Source organism: Anomaloglossus baeobatrachus, chromosome 1 (genome assembly GCF_048569485.1).
Source record: "Anomaloglossus baeobatrachus isolate aAnoBae1 chromosome 1, aAnoBae1.hap1, whole genome shotgun sequence".
Lineage (NCBI taxonomy): Eukaryota > Metazoa > Chordata > Amphibia > Anura > Aromobatidae > Anomaloglossus > Anomaloglossus baeobatrachus.
The window spans coordinates 629,984,673-630,006,726 of record NC_134353.1 but is presented as its reverse complement, the minus strand read 5'-3'; the positions used below and the strand labels follow the sequence as shown (position 1 = coordinate 630,006,726).

Here is a 22,054-nt window from a genome sequence, read left to right as displayed (position 1 = left end):
AACCCAAGGACTAGGAAGCAGTCCCAGACAGCCTGGAGCGCCTACTGAGAGAGGTGCTCTACTGCCGTTTGCAGAATTTTCCTACCCAGATTTGCGTCAGCTGAAACCTGGGTATGGACTCTGTAATGCTTTGAAAAAGTATGTAGGCTAGACCAGGTTGCAGCCTTACACACCTGTTCCACTGAAGCCTGATGCCGAATGGCCCACGATGCGCCAACTGCTCGCGTGGAATGAGCCCGCAGCCCACTAGGAATGGGCTTGAGTTGCAAGCGGTAGACTTCCTGGATCGCAGAGCGAATCCAGCGAGCCAGAGTCGCCTTTGAAGCTGCCTGTCCCTTCTTAGGCCCCTCAGGAATGACGAACAAAGAGTCCGTTTTCCTAAAAGGGGCTGTCCTGGATATGTAATATCTGAGAGCTCTGACGAGGTCTAACGAATGCAGAGACCTTTCCACCCTATGAACTGGGTGTGGACAAAAGAAAGGCAGAACAATGTCCTCGTTCAAATGAAACTGGGTAGGAACCTTTGGAAGAAATTCCGGAAGGGGGCGCAGAACCACCTTGTCCTGGTGAAAGATCAGAAAAGGCTCGCGGCAAGAGAGTGCTGCCAGCTCCGAAACCCGTCTGATGGACGTAATTGCCACCAGGAATGTTACCTTCCAGGACAGAAGAGCAAGGGAGGATTCCTTGAGAGGTTCAAAGGGAGACCTCTGGAGACCGTCCAGAACGAGATTGAGGTCCCATGGGTCCAGCGGCCGTTTGTACCGGGGAACTAGATGGGAAACGCCCTGGAGGAAGGTCTTGACTTGCGATTTTTGAGCCCGGCGGCATTGGTAGAAGATGGAGAGCGCTGAGACCTGCCCTTTAAGGGAACTGAGAGCCAACCCCGCTTGCAAGCCAGACTGCAGAAAGTTGAGAATTTTGGGGATAGCCAGAGGCATAGGTTGGACGTTAGTTTCTCTGCACCATGAAAAAAAAGATTTTCCACGTACGGTGGTAAATGCGGGATGAAGCAGGCTTTCGGGCGCTGATCATGGTGGAGATAACCACGGGGGAGAATCCCGCTCTTGTTAATACCCAGGTCTCAATGGCCATGCCGTCAGCTTCAAGGCTCTGGAGTTCTGATGGGAAATGGGCCCTTGGGTCAGCAAGCCTGGGATGTCTGGAAGGCGCCACGGTACGTCTGCGAGCATTTGTACTAATTCGGCGTACCAGGCACGCCTGGGCCAGTCCGGTGCTATCAGTATCACCGGGACTCCCTCTGCCTTGATCTTCCTGATTACCCGCGGCAGCAGGGGCAGAGGTGGAAATATGTAAGGCAGGCGGAAGTGGTGCCAGGAGCAGACTAGAGAATCCGCGCCGATGGACTGCGGGTCGCGTGACCTGGCTATGAACGCGGGTACCTTTGCGTTCAACCCTGAGGCCATTAGATCCACGTCTGGTCTGCCCCAGCGAGTGCAGATGTGTAGAAACACTTCTGGGTGGAGAGACCACTCTCCGGCGGCCAGGCCTTGACGACTGCGAAAGTCTGCTGCCCAGTTCTCTACCCCCGGTATGTGTACCGCTGATATCACTGACCCCGTCGATTCGGCCCAGCTGAGGATTTGTGGGCCTCGAGATAAGCCGCTTTGCTGCGAGTGCCCCCCTGCCGATTGATATAATCTACAGCTGTCGCATTGTCCGATTGGACTCGAATCTGACGACCCGCTAGCAGAGGGCAGAACGCCCTGAGCGCGAGGAAGCTCGCGCGGATTTCCAACAAGTTTATGGGTAGGGAAGACTCCTTGGGCGTCCAAGGTCCTTGAGCGATGTGGTGCCGGTACACTGCTCCCCAGCCTAGGAGGTTGGCGTCCGTGGTCAGGACAAGCCAGTTCACTGGGAGAAAAGATCTCCCCTTCGATAGGGATGAGGACCGAAGCCACCAGCGGAGTGCATACCTGACTGAAGGCGTCAGGTGAAGATGTTTGTCCAGGGAGAAGGGGCTCTTGTCCCAGGCAGGTAGAAGGGCTAGCTGCAGTGGGCGGAGGTGCAGTTGAGCAAAGGTACTGCCTCCATAGCCGCCACCATCCTGCCGAGCACCTTCATGCTGAATCGAATGGAGCGAGACGGAGGACGTAGAAGGCAGCGTACCGCTTATCGAAGAGCGATCGCCTTGTCCTGAGGGAGATAGATCAAGCCCCGACGGGTGTCCAGGGACATGCCCAGGAAGGTGATGGATCGTGCTGGGACCGGGGATGATTTGTCTAGATTCAGTAGCCACCCTAAGCGGGATAGGGTGTCCACGGTGATCTGTACGCTGGTTGAGCAGTCGCGGAAGGAGGGGGCCTTGATGAGGAGGTCGTCCAAGTAAGGGAGAACGGCTACTCCCCTGCCGTGAAGGACGCTCATGGCGGCCGCCATGACTTTGGTGAAGACCCTTGGGGCGGTGGCAAGGCCGAAGGGTAGGGCTAAGAATTGAAAATGAGAGTCCTGAACTGCGAAGCGGAGGAACTTTTGGTAATCTGGGGCGATGGGTATGTGTAGGTACGCGTCCTTGATATCTATGGAGGCGAGGAATTCCCCTTCGACCATGGATGTAATAACGGACCTTAGGGACTCCATTCTGAATCTCCGTACGTGCACATGTTTGTTCAGGTGTTTGAGGTCCAGGATGGGTCGAACTGACTCATCCTTTTTGGGGACCACAAAGAGGTTGGAATAAAAACCCCTGAACTTCTCGTCGTCCGGGACGGGTATTATCACTCCTGCTGTTTGGAGCGAGTGGATTGCTGAGAAAGAAGGGAATTTTGTTACTTACCGTAAATTCCTTTTCTTCTAGCTCCAATTGGGAGACCCAGACGATTGGGTGTATAGCTACTGCCTCCGGAGGCCACACAAAGCATTACACTAAAAAGTGTAAGGCCCCTCCCCTTCTGGCTATACACCCCCCGTGGGATCACGGGCTGCTCAGTTTTAGTGCTAAAGCAAGAAGGAGGAAAGCCAATAACTGGTTTAAACAAATTCAATCCGAAGTAACATCGGAGAACTGAAACCGTTCAACATGAACAACATGTGTACCCGAAAAAACCAAAAATCCCGAAGGAAACAGGGCGGGTGCTGGGTCTCCCAATTGGAGCTAGAAGAAAAGGAATTTACGGTAAGTAACAAAATTCCCTTCTTCTTCGGCGCTCCATTGGGAGACCCAGACGATTGGGACGTCCAAAAGCAGTCCCTGGGTGGGTAAATTAATACCTCAAGTTAGAGCTGCAAAACAGCCCTCCCCTACGAGGAGGCAACCGCCGCCTGCAGGACTCTTCTACCTAGGCTGGCGTCCGCCGAAGCGTAGGTATGCACCTGATAATGTTTGGTGAAAGTGTGCAGACTCGACCAGGTAGCTGCCTGGCACACCTGTTGAGCCGTAGCCTGGTGTCGTAATGCCCAGGACGCACCCACGGCTCTGGTAGAATGGGCCTTCAGCCCTGATGGAATCGGAAGCCCAGCAGAACGGTAGGCTTCAAGAATTGGTTCCTTGATCCATCGAGCCAGGGTGGATTTGGAAGCCTGCGATCCTTTGCGCTTACCAGCGACAAGGACAAAGAGTGCATCCGAGCGGCGCAGGGGCGCCGTGCGGGAAATGTAGATTCTGAGTGCTCTCACGAGATCCAACAATGCAAATCCTTTTCATACCGATGAACTGGATGAGGACAAAAGGAAGGTAAGGAGATATCCTGATTGAGATGAAAAGAGGATACCACCTTAGGGAGAAACTCCTGAATCGGGCGCAGCACTACCTTGTCCTGGTGAAAAACCAGGAAGGGAGCTTTGGATGACAGCGCTGCCAGCTCGGATACCCTCCGAAGAGACGTGACCGCTACCAGAAAGGCCACTTTCTGTGAGAGTCGAGAAAGTGAAACATCCCTCAGAGGCTCGAAGGGCGGCTTCTGGAGAGCAACTAGTACCCTGTTCAGATCCCATGGATCTAACGGCCGTTTGTACGGAGGGACGATGTGACAAACCCCCTGCAGGAACGTGCGTACCTGAGGAAGTCGTGCTAGACGCTTTTGAAAAAATACCGATAGCGCTGAGACTTGCCCTTTAAGGGAGCCGAGCGATAAGCCTTTTTCCAAACCAGATTGCAGGAAGGAAAGAAAAGTAGGCAATGCAAATGGCCAGGGGGACACTCCCTGTGCCGAGCACCAGGATAAGAAAATCTTCCACGTTCTGTGGTAGATCTTAGCAGACGTGGGCTTCCTAGCCTGTCTCATGGTGGCCACGACCCCTTGAGATAATCCTGAAGATGCTAGTATCCAGGACTCAATGGCCACACAGTCAGGTTCAGGACCGTAGAATTCAGATGGAAAAACGGCCCTTGTGACAGTAAGTCTGGCCGGTCTGGTAGCGCCCACGGTTGGCCGACCGTGAGATGCCACAGATCCGGATACCACGACCTCCTCGGCCAGTCTGGGGCGACGAGCAGGACGCGGCGGCAATCGGACCTGATCTTGCGTAGCACTCTGGGCAAGAGTGCCAGAGGGGGAAACACATAGGGCAGCTGGAACTGCGACCAATCTTGCACTAAGGCGTCTGCCGCCAGAGCTCTGTGATCGCGAGACCGTGCCATGAAAGTTGGGACCTTGTTGTTGTGCCGGGACGCCATTAGGTCGACGTCCGGCCTTCCCCAGCGGCGACAGATTTCCTGAAACACGTCCGGGTGAAGGGACCATTCCCCTGCGTCCATACCCTGGCGACTGAGGAAGTCCGCTTCCCAGTTTTCTACGCCGGGGATGTGAACTGCGGATATGGTGGAGGCCGTGGCTTCCACCCACATCAGAATCCGCCGGACTTCCTGGAAGGCTTGCCGACTGCGTGTCCCGCCTTGGTGGTTGATGTATGCCACCGCTGTGGAGTTGTCCGACTGAATTCGGATCTGCTTTCCTTCCAGCCACTGCTGGAAGGCTTGTAGGGCAAGATACACTGCCCTGATTTCCAGAACATTGATCTGAAGGGTGGACTCCTGCTGAGTCCACGTACCCTGAGCCCTGTGGTGGAGAAAAACTGCTCCCCACCCTGACAGACTCGCGTCTGTCGTGACCACCGCCCAGGATGGGGGTAGGAAGGACCTTCCTTGTGATAATGAGGTGGGAAGAAGCCACCATTGAAGAGAGTCCTTGGCCGTCTGGGAAAGGGAGACTTTCCTGTCTAAAGACGTCGACTTCCCGTCCCATTGGCGGAGAATGTCCCATTGAAGTGGGCGCAGATGAAACTGCGCAAACGGGACTGCCTCCATTGCTGCCACCATCTTCCCCAGGAAGTGCATGAGGCGTCTTAAGGGGTGCGACTGGCCTTGAAGGAGAGAGTGCACCCCTGTCTGTAGTGAACGCTGCTTGTCCATCGGAAGCTTCACTATCGCTGAGAGAGTATGAAACTCCATGCCAAGATATGTTAGTGATTGGGTCGGTGACAGATTTGACTTTGAAAAGTTGATGATCCACCCGAAAGTCTGGAGAGTCTCCAGCGCAACGTTCAGGCTGTGTTGACATGCCTCTTGAGAGGGTGCCTTGACAAGTAGATCGTCCAAGTAAGGGATCACCGAGTGTCCCTGAGAGTGCAAGACTGCTACCACTGCTGCCATGACCTTGGTGAAAACCCGTGGGGCTGTCGCCACACCAAATGGCAGGGCTACGAACTGAAGGTGTTCGTCTCCTATAACGAAGCGTAGAAAACGCTGGTGCTCTGGCGCAATCGGCACGTGGAGATAAGCATCCTTGATGTCTATTGATGCTAGGAAATCTCCTTGAGACATCGAGGCAATGACGGAGCGGAGAGATTCCATCCGGAACCGCCTGGTTTTCACGTGCTTGTTGAGCAGTTTTAGGTCCAGAACAGGACGGAAAGAGCCGTCCTTTTTTGGCACCACAAACAGATTGGAGTAAAAACCTTGACCTCGTTCCTGAAGAGGAACAGGGATCACCACTCCTTCTGCCCTTAGAGAGCACACCGCCTGCAGAAGAGCATCGGCTCGGTCGGGATGTGGGGAAGTTCTGAAGAACCGAGGCGGAGGACGAGAACTGAACTCTATCCGGTACCCGTGAGACAAAATGTCTGTTACCCACCGGTCTTTGACCTGTGGCCGCCAAATGCCGCAAAAGCGGGAGAGCCTGCCACCGACCGAGGATGCGGAGAGAGGAGGCCGAAAGTCATGAGGCAGCCGGCTTGGAAGCGGTTCCTCCGGCTGCTTTCTTTGGGCGTGAGTGAGTCCGCCAGGAATCTGAGCTCCTCTGCTCCTTCTGAGTCCTTTTGGACGAGGAGAATTGGGCCCTGCCCGAACCTCGAAAGGACCGAAACCTCGACTGTCCCCTCCACTGTTGAGGTTTGCTTGATCTGGGCTGGGGTAAGGAAGAGTCCTTACCCTTGGACTGTTTAATGATTTCAGCCAATTGCTCACCAAACAGTCTGTCTTGAGATAATGGCAAACTGGTTAAGCATTTTTTGGAAGCAGAATCTGCATTCCATTCCTTTAACCATAAGGCTCTGCGTAAAACCACAGAGTTGGCGGACGCCATTGACGTACGGCTGGTAGAGTCCAAGACCGCATTGATAGCGTAAGTCGCAAACGCAGACATTTGCGAGGTCAAGGACGCCACTTGCGGCACTGATGGACGTATGACAGAGTCCACCTGCGCCAGACCAGCTGAAATAGCTTGGAGTGCCCACACGGCTGCGAATGCTGGAGCAAATGACGCGCCGATAGCTTCATAGACAGATTTCAACCAAAGGTCCATCTGTCTGTCATTGGCATCTTTAAGTGAAGCCCCATCTTCCACTGCAACTATGGATCTAGCCGCAAGCCTGGAGATTGGGGGGTCCACCTTTGGACACTGGGTCCAGCGTTTGACCACGTCAGGGGGAAAGGGATAACGTGTATCCTTAAGACGTTTGGAGAAACGCTTATCTGGATAAGCATGGTGTTTCTGGACTGCTTCTCTGAAGTCAGCGTGGTCCAGAAAAGTACTCAATTTACGTTTGGGATACCTGAAATGGAATTTCTCCTGCTGTGCTGCTGCCTCCTCCGCTGGAGGAGAAATATCCAGCAGTCTATTGATGGCCGCTATAAGATCATTCACCATGGCGTCACCATCAGGGGTATCCAGGTTGAGAGCAGTCTCAGGATTAGACTCCTGATCACCTAGCTCTGTCTCATCATACAGAGAATCCTCTCGCTGAGACCCTGACCAGCGTGATGACGCCGAGGGTCTCTCCCAGCGAGCTCGCTTAGGCTGCCTGGGACTGTCGTCCGAGTCAGAGCCTTCAGCCTGTGATGCCTGGGACCCCCTTGGAGCACGGATTAGTTCCAACTGAGGGGGACCGGGGAACATTGAATCAGCAGTGCCCATGGTCTGAGTGACCTGCCTGGACTGCAAAGTTTCTAGAATTTTTGTCATAGTCACAGACATCTTATCAGCAAAAACTGCAAACTCTGTCCCCGTCACCGGGGCAGGGTTCACAGGCGTCTCTGCCTGGGCCACTACTAGCATAGACTCCGGCTGACGAAGTGGCACAGGGACCGAACATTGCACACAATGGGGGTCAGTGGAACCTGCCGGTAGATCAGCCCCACATGCGGTACAGGCAGCATAGAAAGCCTGTGCCTTGGCACCCTTGCTTTTTGCGGATGACATGCTGTTGTCTCCTCAGAGCAATATAGGGGTATAAGCCAAAAAGCGACCGTACAGTGCAATATATATAGGTACAGACAAAAGTACACAAAACAACACTGTGGCACTAGTGGGGTCAGCACCTAGGTGCTGCTTACCGCCCGCTTAACAGCGGGTGTGTGGTCGCCAGAATCCCCTGTCTGGGTCTCCCAGGGCTATGTCCGTTCTCCAGCTCAGACTGCGTGCAGGAATGGCTGCCGGCGTCCTGTGAAGAGGGGCGGGCCGTGGGCGTGCTGCAGACAAAGAGCGGGAAACTGGCGTCCCACTGTGCCCAGTGAGAGGGCTGGAGTATGTAAATAAGACTCCAGCCCTCGGCGCTGACTATTGTACAGCGTCTCTCCCCTTCCCTGACTGACAGGGCTGGGGGCGGGAACGAAACGTAACTAGGCCGCAGAAGCCGGGGACTAGATTTATAAGCGCTGCCGTCGTAAAAGCACGGTCGGCGCGAAGTCCCCGGCGCACCACAAGTCTCAGCCGCGCCGCAGTCTCCGGGGGCGGCCGGCGCGGTAGTTCCCCACACATAAACTCACTCAGCTAAGCTGCAGTGAGTATAACCCAAGCGCGCAGCGCTACTGTCCCCGGCGCACTAGAACACCCAGCAACGCTGGAGTGTGTCTGTGCCTGTCTGTACGGGGACACAGAGTACCTGAATGTTGCAGGGCCTTGTCCCTGACGGTACCCAGCTCCGTATCCAGCAGGATCTCCGGGTCTGTGGATGGAGCCCGGCCTCAGAGCCTGGAGGCCGGTAAGATCCCACTTCACCAGAGCCCTCAGGGGGATGGGGAAGGAAAACAGCATGTGGGCTCCAGCCTCCGTACCCGCAATGGGTACCTCAACCTTAACAAACACCGCCAACAAGAGTGGGGTGAGAAGGGAGCATGCTGGGGGCCCTTTAGCATGGGCCCTCTTTTCTTCCATCCGATATAGTCAGCAGCTACTGCTGACTAAACAGTGGAGCTATGCGTGGATGTCTGACCTCCTTCGCACAAAGCTTGAAAACTGAGCAGCCCGTGATCCCACGGGGGGTGTATAGCCAGAAGGGGAGGGGCCTTACACTTTTTAGTGTAATGCTTTGTGTGGCCTCCGGAGGCAGTAGCTATACACCCAATCGTCTGGGTCTCCCAATGGAGCGCCGAAGAAAAGGCCTCGCGTCGTTTTAGAATCTTTGGGGGGTTTGAGAGAAGGAACCGTCTCGGGTGTCTGGTCCGAAATTCTATGTGGTAACCAGAAGACACAAGGTCTCGCACCCATTTGTCATCTGAGGCGGCAGCCCAGATGTGTTGAAAGAGGCGCAGTCGACCTCCTACAATGAGTGTGTCTTCCGGGGCGCCAAAGGAGTCATGAGGGGGGAAAACGTCGTGGACGAGTCTCCCTAGTCCTGGACTGTTTCGGTCTAGGCTGCCATGACGAAGTGGGTTTCGGGGAGAGCTGAGAAGGTCGGTCCCTGCATAGTCCGCGGCTAGTGGCGGGGGCAGAGCGGGATGTCGACCAACCAAATGAGTTCCAAAAGGAGCAGAACGAGGACTGTGGACGTCTGGTGAAGGTCGTCATGGGCTTCAGCTGGGGAAGGGAGGTACTTTTTCCTCCCGTGGCATCAGAAATGAGCTTGTCCAGACGTTCGCCAAACAATCGGTCTGGAAAAAAGGGAAGGCCCGTGAGAGACTTCTTGGAAGCAGAGTCCGCTCGCCATTCTCGGAGCCAGAGAGCTCTACGGATGGCTATGGTATTTGAGGTGGCAAAAGCTGCACAGGTAGCAGCATCAATGGAGGCCTGCATGAGGTACTCTGTCGCAGCGGCAATTTGAGCTGTTACCTCTGTGACGGTATGAGGGAACTGGGATTCCTCAAGAGAAGTGTTAAGGGATTCTGCCCAGACCGAGATCGCCTTTGCGACCCACACAGAGGCAAAGGACGGCGAGAGGGAGGAACCCGCAGCCTCAAAGGCAGAGCGGGCGAGGTGCTCCACCTGTCTGTCTGTCGGGTCCTTGATGGAGGAACCATCGGGTAAAGACAGGAGCGTTTTTGTGGCAAGGCGGGAGACCGGGGGGGTCGACCCAGCCCTTAGGGGCAGGTGAGGCAAAAGGGTACCGGGACTCCATGAGTTTTTGGTTACCGAAGCGCCTGTCAGGCTTCTCCCTTTGCTTTGTGAGGATATCCTGAAACTCTGGGTGATCAGCGAAAACCTTTTGGGGTTCCCTTGCCCTCTTAAAGGAGACCACATGGTCAGTGGTAATGGATGGGGGATCCTCCACATGCAGAGTTTGGTTGATTCCTGCTATAAGGGAGTCTATTGCAGTTTGATCATCTGGGGAGGGTGAAACCAAGGAATCATCCAGGTACAAACAGCATTCTCCCTCCTCCAGCTCTTCAGAAGCCGTGGAGCGTGTGGGAGAGCCTGCCCTGTGTGCTCCCTAGGGAGAGCCATGGGGGCCATGAGAGAGTGCTGGAGACACCCGGCCGTGTGCTCTTTTCCTGATCCCTACAACTGGTGAAGCATGGGCCTGGATTACCTCAGAAGGATCCTCCATAGGGGTATCCTCAGGCTGCGTTCCGTCCAAGGGGCCCAGAAGGGTGTGGAGGACGACATTGCATAGCCAGCACCAGGTTCTGTGACAGTTTTCCCATGGATTGGGACAGAAACTGTGGCCATTCCATTGGGCTGGGAGCCCTAGGCTCTGGGCTGACGGTTGCGGCGGTGGTGGCGGGGGGGGTCTTGGGGGGTTATAGGGGCACAGGAGTCACAGAGAGAAGAGGTGTGTTTACGTGGTAGCTCAGCGTGGCAGGCAATGCAGGCTGAATAATAGACTATGTGGGCCTTAGCACTCTAAGTACCCTTAGAGTTCTGCATGTTCCTAATAGGAGTATGCCAGGAGGGGGAGCAATGATATGCAGAGCTACAAGTGAAGCAGTGGGAAGCAAGGATTGTATTTGCTTCGGTGTACCTCACCAGAATCAGCCGATGGCCCTGCATCTTCAGGAAGGAGTCTCTGTGGAGATCTTCGGACGATTTCCTTGGGGGGGCGGGGCTTATCGCGGCCCGCGGGGGGGGGCTTAGCGCTAAAAGAGCGCCAAGAAGAAGTCAGTGTGCCCCCTGCTGTCGGCAGTAAAAAACGGCGGGAAGGGAGCCTCTGTGACAGTTTTTCATCCCCTCGCTCCAGTCAGCACACAGCTACCAGTAGATTATCTCTGCAGGAGTCCCTGCAATCAGCAAGGGACTCCCCCTCCTCCAGCCAGCACGCAGCTAGAGGGAATAAACACTGAGTTTATGAGCCCTGGGAGCCCTCCACCCGCCACCGTTAGATTATCTCTGCAGGATTCCCTGCAATCAGCAAGGGACTTTCCCCTCCTCCAGCCAGCACACAGCTATGGTGGGAATAAAGACTGTAAATTCAGCAGTCCTGGGAGCCTTCCCTGCACAGTCTTTCTCCCTTTGTCTGCGAAACCAGTCGGGGGGATCTCACCTTAACACTGCCTCAGTCCAGGAAGTGGAATAGCAGAGTCAGCTCGCTGTGTCCGGCCACACAGGTGCAATGTATCAACTCAGAGCCTGCAAAGAGGGGCTGAGGAATTGTGTCTCTGCCCTGGGCTCTGGAAAATCGGTGTCTGTGGGACCCGTCGTCCAGTAAAAGGCATCCCAGGATCCAGCGTCGCAGGAGGGGGTACGTGGAGGCAACACTACGCGTTCCCACCCGTTGATGGTATTGGTAGATCGGTCCCTAAGGGAAACCGTCGCTCTCAAAAAATAACAAAACCTTGAAAGGATGTGCCTCCTACAGACACCAAGCTAAAACTGGGGTTGCCTGGCCCGGCCAGGGGGTGTATACTGCAGAGGAGGAGCTAATGCTTTTTGCATCTACTTAGTGTCCTCCTATGGATAGGCAGCATAACACCCATGGTCCTGTGTCCGCCAATGAGGCGTCAGAGAAAGATTTCCTTTATTTCATAATTCAGACAAGGCGTTTCAGAGACATCTCCATCTCCTTCCTCAGGAAAAGAAATCATATATCAGAATCAGAAAATTATTTCTTTTTCCTGAGGAAGGAGACGGAGATGTCTCTGAAACGCCTAGAATTATGAAATAAAGGAAATCTTTTTCATCTACAGCATCAGTGGTTTTTAGCGCGGCATTTAAACAGTTTTTTCTTTTTACCTGACCTATATATTATATACTGCATTCCGGGGCCGCTGCTAAACCACAAAAAGGCACTCACATGCGATCATATGGAGTTGTGACTTGCACAACCCTACCAGGTGAGTGTACCTCTTTCTGTCTCTCTACCCTCATACCGGGTAAGACCCTATTGCGCTTTTTCCCCCTACAGCTCTACAAGCTCTTCTTTTAAAAGTCATGGGCCATTCTCTATAAAAGCTCTCTTTATGTGTAAAAGTTCCCCGGGCTGTTCTATTGACGGCTGCCTGTTCATGAAAACTTCTACAGAATAAAGAGAATTTTGTTACTTACCGTAAATTCTTTTTCTTATAGTTCCGACATGGGAGACCCAATCCATGGGTGTATAGCTTCTGCCTCCGGAGGACACACAAAGTACTACACTCAAACGTGTAGCTCCTCCCTCCGGGCTATATACACCCCCTGGATGACAATCTACCCAGTTCAGTGCAAAAGCTGAAGGAGGACATCCACCTATAAGTAGAGATAGAGTAAAACTCGGCAAGACCAGAACTCTGTCTACTAACAACAGCCGGTGAAACACACGGAACAAAAAACTGCCAACAGGCAACAGGGAGGGTGCTGGGTCTCCCATGTCGGAACTATAAGAAAAAGAATTTACGGTAAGTAACAAAATTCTCTTTTTCTTTATCGTTCCTTATGGGAGACCCAAACCATGGGACGTTCCAAAGCAGTCCATGGGTGGGAAATAAACCAAACTGAGAAGTAGGCAAAACCTAACTTCACAAATGGGCGACAGCCGCCTGAAGAATGCGTCTGCCCAAGCTCGCATCTGCCGAAGCATGAGCATGCACTTGGTAGTGCTTCGAAAAAGTGTGCAGACTGGACCACGTGGCAGCCTGACAAACCTGCTGAGCCGTAGCCTGGTGCCTGAAAGCCCAGGAGGCACCGACAGCTCTGGTCGAGTGCGCCTTAATCCCCGGTGGAGGAGGCACCTGAGAACACTGGTAGGCATCGGTGATAGCCGACCTGATCCAACGAGCTAGGGTCGGTTTAGAAGCAGCGAGACCCTTGCGCTGACCAGTGGTTAGCACAAAAAGTGAGGTGCACCGCCTAAAAACGGCGGTGCGTGACACATAGATTCGGAGCGCCCGCACCAAATCTAAGGAGTGCAACGCCTTCTCAAAACGATGCACAGGGGCCGGACATAGAGAAGGCAATGAAATGTCCTGGTTAAGGTGGAAAGGAGACACCACCTTAGGGAGAAAGTCCGGAGTCGGACGAAGAACCACCTTGTCTTGGTGAAACACCAAAAAGGGAGATTCCGAAGAGAGCGCAGCCAAATCAGAAACTCTCCTGAGAGAAGTTATGGCTACTAGAAAAACAACTTTCTGTGAAAGTCTAGACAAAGGAACCTCCCTGAGAGGCTCAAAGGGGGGCTTCTGTAAGGCCGTGAGGACCAGATTAAGGTCCCAGGGATCCAAGGGCCGCCGGTAAGGAGGAATGATGTGAGATGCGCCCTGCATGAAGGTGCGCACCTGAGCCAGTCGGGCGATACGCCGCTGGAACAATACCGACAAAGCCGACACCTGTCCCTTGAGGGAATTGAGGGACAGACCTAGCTGTAGACCGGACTGTAGAAAAGACAGGATGGTCGGCAAGGAGAACGGCCAAGGAGCATGGTCGGAAGAGCGACACCAGGACAGGAAAATCTTCCAAGTCCTGTGGTAAATCTTGGCCGAGGAAGACTTCCGAGCCTGAGTCATGGTGGAGATGACCTCAGAGGGAATGCCTGAAGCCGTCAGGATCCAGGACTCAAGAGCCACGCCGTCAATCTGAGAGCCGCAGAATTCTGGCGGAAGAACGGACCTTGAGAGAGAAGGTCTGGGCGGTCCGGGAGATGCCACGGCACCTCTACGGACAGACGGAGCAGGTCTGGGTACCAAGCTCGCCTGGGCCAGTCCGGAGCAATGAGTATGACTCGACGGCCCTCCATTCTGATCTTGCGCAGAACCCTGGGCAAGAGCGCTAGAGGGGGAAACACATAGGCCAGACGGAACTGAGACCAATCTTGAACCAGTGCGTCTGCTGCGAAGGCTTGAGGATCATGGGAGCGAGCCACGTAAACCGGAACCTTGTTGTTGTGCCGGGATGCCATTAGATCCACTTCCGGAGTGCCCCACTTGCGGCAGATTGATCTGAACACTGACTGGTGCAGGGCCCACTCGCCGCTGTCCACGGTTTGACGGCTGAGATAATCGGCCTCCCAGTTTTCCACGCCTGGGATGTGGACTGCAGATATGGTGGACTTGAAGTCCTCCGTCCACTGGAGGATTCGTTGAACCTCCAACATCGCCAGACGGCTGTGAGTCCCGCCCTGGTGATTGATGTAGGCAACCGCTGTCGCGTTGTCCGACTGAACCCGAATGTGCCTGCCCGCCAACAGGTGGTGAAAGGCTAGGAGAGCTAGAAAACACAGCTCTGATCTCCAGCACATTGATCGAGAGGGCTGATTCGGACGGAGTCCAAGTGCCCTGTGCTCGGTGATGGAGAAATACTGCTCCCCAACCGGAGAGGCTGGAATCCGTGGTGAGGATCACCCAGGACGGAGTCAGGAAGGAGCGTCCCTGTGACAGAGAGAGGGGCCGAAGCCACCACTGAAGGGAGCTCCTGGCCTGTGATGACAGAGCCACCAGCCTGTGCAAGGAAGAGATCCGCTTGTCCCAACAGCAGAGAATGTCCAGCTGCAGGGGACGCAGATGGAACTGGGCAAAGGGAACCGCTTCCATTGACGCCACCATCTGACCCAGCACCTGCATGAGGTGTCTGATGGAATGACGGCGGTGCCTCAGCAGAGAGCGCACCGCCAGACGAAGGGACTGCTGTTTGACTAAGGGCAACTTGAGAAGTGCCGGCAGAGTCTCAAATTGCATCCCTAGGTACATAAGTACCTGGGTCGGGGTCAGAGTGGACTTGGGCAGGTTGACAAGCCACCCGAACTGAACTAGCGTGGCGAGAGTGAGAGAGACACTCCGCTGGCAGTCTACACTGGATGAGGCCTTGACTAGAAGGTCGTCCAGGTAAGGAATCACTGCCAACCCCTGGAGGTGCAGGACCGCAACCACTGCTGCCATGACCTTGGTGAACACTCGAGGGGCCGTGGCTAAGCCAAAGGGAAGAGCCACGAATTGGAAATGTTCCTCTCCGATTGCAAAGCGTAGCCAACGCTGGTGTGAGACCGCAATAGGCACATGCAGATAGGCATCTCTGATGTCGATGGATGCCAGAAAATCTCCTTGGGTCATTGAGGCAATGACCGATCTCAGAGATTCCATGCGAAAGTGCCGCACCTGAACATGCTTGTTGAGAAGCTTGAGATCCAGGATGGGCCGGAAGGAACCGTCCTTCTTGGGGACTAGAAAGAGGTTTGAGTAGAAACCGCTGAACCGTTCCCGGGCGGGAACCGGAACAATTACCCCGTTGGCCTGCAGGGATGCCACGGCCTGAGAGAAGGCGGCGGCTTTGGAGCAGGGGGGGTGGACAGAAAAAATCTGTTTGGCGGGCTGGAAGAAAATTCTATCCTGTAGCCGTGGGAGATGATATCCCGCACCCACTGATCGGCGACGTGTTGAAACCACACGTCTCCAAAGTGGGAGAGCCTGCCACCTACCAAGGACGTTGCTGGCGCAGCCAGATAGTCAAGAGGAGGCTGCCTTAGTGGCAGCGGCTCCTCCGGTCTTTTGAGGACGCGGCTTTGCGCGCCAGTTTGATTTACGATCCTTGGCTGCGGTAGTGGACGAGGTCGAGGGCTTAGAGGATGACCAGTTAGAGGAACGAAAGGAACGAAACCTCGATTGGATCCTGCCCTGGACAGGTTTCCTGGCTTTAGTTTGTGGCAAGGAAGTACTCTTCCCGCCAGTAGCTTCCTTAATTATGTCATCCAGCTGTTCCCCAAACAGCCGGGACCCAGCAAAAGGGAGACTCGCAAGGTACTTCTTAGAGGAAGCGTCTGCTTTCCACTCTCGAAGCCACAAGATCCTGCGGATCGCGAGGGAGTTAGCGGAGGCCACCGCCGTGCGGTGAGAAGCCTCCAGGATGGCAGACATGGCGTAGGATGCAAAAGCCGAAGCTTGAGAAGTTAAGGCATCCCTCTCAGGAATAGAGTCCCTGGTAAGGGAATGTATCTCCTCCAGAGAGGCAGAGACTGCCTTAAGAGCCCACACTGCCGCAAAAGACGGGGAGAACGAGGCTCCTGCCGCCTCATATACAGACTTGGCCAAAAGGTCAACCTGGCGGTCAGTGGGATCCTTAAGAGAAGTGCCATCAGCCACAGCTACGACTGTGCGGGCTGAGATTCTGGACACCGGAGGGTCTACCTTTGGGGACTGGGCCCATTCCTTAACCACCTCTGGTGGAAAAGGAAAACGGTCATCTGAACTACGCTTCGGAAAACGTTTGTCAGGACAGGCCCTGGGCTTGGTAACAGCGGTCTGAAAGCTGGAGTGGTTAAAAAAACATACTCCTAGCTTTCTTAGGTGAGGTAAACTGGTGAATCTCTACCAGAGAGGCTTGTTCCTCTGACTCTGGTGGGTTGAGGTTCAGTACGGAGTTAATGGACGCAATCAAGTCACTAACATCCGCATCACCCTCAGACAAGTCAATGGGGTACATAGAGGTAGCGTCTGAGCCCACAGTAAACGAATCCTCCTCGCCCTGTACCTCGGCACGTGAATCAGAGCCGTGGGAAGAGGAAGGAGAAGGGTCCCTGCGTCTCCGTTTAGGGGGACGGGGTCCTAGGACATGCTCTGAGAGCTCCGCAGAGCTAGGAGCAGCAGAAGCACCCTGAGAAGGGGGCTGATGCATGGTCAGCAGTGTCCGGGACAGCTGCCCCATGGAGTCGGCAAAAGACTGGGAAATAGCTTGTGAAAAGGATGCTACCCAAGCCGGGGGTTCAGCCACCGGGGCCGGAGCAGCCGGAGGGACCCCTGAGGAGGCTCCAGGCTGAGACACAACCATATTAGCACAGGCATCACAATGTGGGTATGTGCTTGGCTCTGGCAGAATGAGCTTACATGCAGTGCATATAGCGTACATGTTTGCAGCCTTGCTCCGGGTGACAGACATGCTGCTGAGGTGGAAGCTCTGCAGCAAGAAAACACTCCTGTAGAATGTCCTGAGAGTGTAATAAAAAGCCCACAACCAGAGGTTGTGGCTTACCAGACCGCTCTCTGTGTGCCCTCCGGATTCCACAGCTCAAAGCCCAAGTGAAGCGTCAGCCCTCCTAAACAGCAGCAGCTGCAGCATCCAGCGCCGTCCAGTGTAAGAACGCTGAGAAAATGGCGCTGGAAGGAGGAGGGGGGCGGGTATTAGGCCAAGAGCAGGAAAACAGAGGGCCAGGGAGAGATGCAGAGAGAGATACAGGGGAGGGAACATCTCCCCAGAGAGGAGTGCCCTCCCCTCTGCTGGCCGAGCGGTGGGCGGCGCCACGCTATGCCTCCTGTATGCATGACATGCAGAGAAGCCGAAACCGAAACTAGGCCCAAACTGAAGCCGGGGCCTAGATTTTAAAATGCGGCCGACGAGCAGGCACCTTCGGCGCGGTTCTCAGGGGAAACCCCCAGAACCGGCCGGAATTTACAGTAACGATAAAACACATACTGTCCCCCTAATAAAAGTACCCGGGACCCCTGAAAAACGTCTCAATACTTAGCTTTTGAGACGCAGGGCCAGTCCCTGAGGGGGGGGTGAACGCTCCTTCCAGCAGGAACCAGACAGGGCTGCGGATGGAGACTGGTCTCCTGCAAGCAGAGAGGACCGTGACGGCTCCCACTTCAAACCAGAGCTTCTCAGAGGATGTGAAGGAGCACGGCATGTGAAGGCTCCAGCCTTGTAAAGTCAACCTTAACAGCACCGCCGACAGAGTGGGGTGTGAAGGGACATGCCGGGAGTCCAGACTGGACCCGCTTTTCTTCCAAATCTTGAAAATCAAAATAAAAATAAAAATAACAGAATGCAAGTGTGTGTACCTCCTGAAACACAAAGCATTGAACTGGGTAGATTGTAATCCAGGGGGTGTATATAGCCCGGAGGGAGGAGCTACACGTTTGAGTGTAGTACTTTGTGTGTCCTCCGGAGGCAGAAGCTATACACCCATGGTTTGGGTCTCCCATAAGGAACGATAAAGAAAGACTGTCACCAAGAAGGACTGCACATTGGCTCCTTACACATAGAAACAGCTATAAATGAAGAAAACATATTATACTTAGTCATTATCCATTAATCTATCAATCGTCTGCTGTATGACATGCCGCCTGCATACTGGACTGTATTTTCTATGTGACAGGTGCCATTTAATTAAAGTAATTAAAAAGTATTACCTGATTAATCTTTATCAATTCTTTAATTGCTGTTACTAATTTTGGCATCAAAGATCTCAGTAAGTTCTGAATAAAAATAAAATAAAATAATTAGCATTTATAAAGGCAAATTTAGTATTACACGTTAAGCAGGTATGCAGCTGATAAGTACTTACAGTTTCATTACCAACCAGCTCAGGCACTATACTTGTCACAGACTGAACAGTATAAAACAGCAGAGGTCCATTCTGAAGATCAGCAATAGTTTGGTTAAAAAGTTTGATTAGATCTGGAAAGTGGGGGCGGAAGATTTCAGCATTCAGATCTAAGGCACAGCGCAGAACCAAGAGGCCGACCTGAAATAAAAAAGAAATAATAATGGTTACAGACACACACCCCTCACTTTCTGCTGAAATGTCATGATGATCCTAAAACGCCCTCTAACCTTTTCAGGGGAACTTAATGTGACCTTCTCTACATTTTTGAATGCACATGTCCAACTGTTCAATGTTTCAGCACATTCTGGACAACGTGCTGGTCTCTAACAAGGAGCTTAATGAGAATATCACAAAAAGTGTTTGATCCATGAACCACCCAATAAATTTTGGGGTTCAATTAGAATTGGTATTAAACATTCCTCTTTATCATGCTGTTCACATCTTGACATCATGAGACGAAGACGACACCTAACAATTGATCAACAGTACCTCACCACTGCGAGGCTTCATCAGGATATCCTCAGCCAAAAGTGGACACTGAGCTTAGAGTGTCATCAGAAGGTTGCAACAAAGATACAGAGAAACTGAAAGAGTCACAGAAAGCAATAGAAGTGGATTCCTTTGGCCACATCCCATACTGATGACAACTTCATTGTGAACAATTCCCTATGGAATCAGATGATTAATGCCACACAACTTCAGGCACATTTAAGGGAGGTAAAAGGCACCCAAGTGTCACGTCAGGCAATTCAAAATAATTTACATCAGCATGGTCTGCGTGCTGGCTAACCTGCAAGGATGCCTTGTTACACCCCCAGACACGGGCATCATCGTCTTCCCAGACAAGGGCCTCAGTGCTGTTCACTGATGAAAGTTGATGTATGCTAAGTAGAAATGATGGCCGCCAACAATGTTGGGGACGTCAAAGAGAGCACTATTCATCAGCTTCTGTTGTCACCAGAGGAGGTGGTGGTACAGTGTGGGCAGGTGTGTCTAGTCAATACAGAACTTCCCTACACTTTGTGAATGGTACAGTGACAAGCCCCTATTACTTGAATAACATCATTAATCCAGTCATTGTGCCTCTGCATGAACAACACAGGCCTAATTTCATCTTCATGGCTGAGAGTTCTCCAGCTCATTGAGGTCGGCTCATTAAGGAACGGCTGCTGGAGACTGGGCTACCTCAATTGAAGTGACCTGAATTCCATAGAAAACCTATGGGATCAGCTGAATCACCATGTAGAGCAGGGGTCTCAAACACGCGGCCCGCGGGCCGCATGCGGCCCCTGAGGCTGTTTGATGCGGCCCGCAGACCCCGTGACAATCGTGGCTCTATGCTGAGGGTCGGCGGCGGCAGGAACTTTACTGCATTTGAATCCATCTGCGGTGCCGCGCAAGGAGCTGTCAGTTCTATCCCAGGTGCTGCTGCTGTCTGCCAATCAGATGCAAGGAGGTGACGTCATACAGCGACGTCACTTCCTTGCATCTGATTGGCAGGCAGCAGCCATTGGTCCAGACACAGCTCCTCTGTGCTGCACCGCCGTGAAGTTCCTGCCGGCGCCGACCCTCAGCACAGAGCCGCGATCGTCACGGGCCGCAACAAGCAGGTAAGGTACGTGCTGAAGATCAGGACCCACTGTGTCCTGGACACAGCGCGTCCTGATCGGCGGGGCCGCAAGTCTACTCCTGAGGAGACCACAGCTGCCCGTGCCTGCGATCAGGGGTTCGGGCCGCTGCGGTCTCCTCGCTGTGCTCTGCCTAGGGAGGACGCTTCAGACGCCGCAGCATAAATTCACATGCTGCGGCCTCTGGAAGCCACACCGCAGTTCCGTTTTCACTGCGGGCTGCACACGCACAGTGGGCATGGGATTTTTAGAAATCCCATGCCCACTGTGCTTTTACCATACATAGCAGGGTTTTGGACGCAGCTAAAGCATGCTGCATCCAAAACTCTGCAAGTACTGATCGTGGGGACATAGGGAACGGAGGAAAGGTGAGGAGAATTTTTTTTGTTTGCGTATTACTAAAGGATGGGCAATATCTCTTCTCTAAAGGTAATAGATGCCCCATCAAATTTCATGTCAGAGATTAGAATAACAATCTGCCTTGTTTCTTGAAACATCTTCAGTCTTGTCCTTGGGCAATGTCTGGTTTTGCAGCTCAGCCTTATTTAAAAGGGAATGTGTCACCTAGTTTGTGCTGTATATTCTGAGAGCAGTATATGATGGTGACAGGCCATGTGTGATACGCGTGATTATGGTGAAAGCGCTGAGAATCAGGAGTCCAATAGATTCAGAATTCTCAGGCTTCCTGGCTGCGGACTGACATTGCTCCCTGTGCACAGATATAGGGCTGCAGCCGGGGGGAGCGTGTGTGCTGTGAGTGTGTGGTGGCATGAACTGCACAGCTACCACTAATGCCAGTGATTGGCTACAGCGGTCAGGAGATTGACAGGCAGTGCGTTATCACTCGCAAGAGTGGCAGCTGATTGAGAATCAAGGGGTAAATTACTAATATTCCACTAACATTCCTTACCTTTTAGTAAAATTAGGGAAAACCCATTTAAATGAAACTTGTCATGTGAAAAACCAATATTGACTTACAGATATGGGGTTAATCTGCAGGTTATTAGTGTTTGGATCCTGCCCGGCGCCTGCACATTGAACCCCACTGCCAGGAGGAAATTAACTTTATTCCTCCCAGCAGAATTTGGGTTTCAGTCAGAGGGGCGACGCTGATGTCAGTATAGTCAGCGCTCTGTGTATGGAGAGCAGCAGCTGTAACCGCACCCCGCACTGCACAGCAGGGCCTAATGCACAGCGGCTGTCAGTCAGTGTGGGGGTCGGTTACAGCTGCCCCTCTCCATACACAGAGCGGTGACGGAACCCACCCAGACGCTGGGAGAAAAAAAAGTTAATTTCCTCCCAGTAGCTGGGTTCAATGTGCAGGCACCAGGCAGGTTCCAAACACTATTAACCTGCAGATTAACCCCACATCTACAATTTAACAATGTTTTTTCACGACAGGTTCCCTTTAAGAGGAAATGCACCAAAAATATTTTAGTATAGTTAACCCCTTCTCCAAATATAGATGCTCCAACAATCAGCTGTGACCCTGGCTCCTGTACACATAGGGCACTATTGGGGTCAAAAGATCCATAGTAAAACTCTGCAAGTACTGATCGTGGGCACACAGGGAACGAAGGAAAGGTGAGGAGAATTTTTTTTTTGTTTGCGTATTACTAAAGGATGGGCAGAATACTACAGGGATGGCCACAATACTACAAGGATGGGCAGAATATTACAGGGATGGCCACAATACTACAGGGATGGCCACAATACTACAAGGATGGGCAGAATATTACAGGGATGGCCACAATACTACAAGGATGGGCAGAATATTACAGGGATGGCCACAATACTACAGGGATGGCCACAATACTACAAGGATGGGCAGAATATTACAGGGATGGCCACAATACTACAAGGGTGGGCACAATACTACAGGGATGGGCACAATACTACAGGGATGGGCACAATACTACAGGGATGGGCACAATACTACAGGGATGGGCACAATACTACAGGGATGGGCACAATACTACAGGGATGGGCACAATACTACAGGGATGGGCACAATACTACAGGGATGGGCACAA

At 53.0% G+C, this 22,054-nt stretch overlaps 1 protein-coding gene across 1 annotated transcript in view; it reads right to left on the bottom strand.

Moving 5' to 3' along the window:
• Positions 1 to 22,054, bottom strand: part of IPO4 (importin 4) — a 298,714-nt gene that overhangs the window by 232,263 nt on the left and 44,397 nt on the right. Inside the window, exons 6-7 of the mRNA XM_075340711.1 lie at positions 18,352 to 18,531; positions 18,197 to 18,262 (exon numbers count right to left, since the gene is read on the bottom strand). Coding sequence (XP_075196826.1) covers positions 18,197 to 18,262; positions 18,352 to 18,531 — 246 coding nt within the window. The remainder of the gene's footprint in view (positions 1 to 18,196; positions 18,263 to 18,351; positions 18,532 to 22,054) is intronic.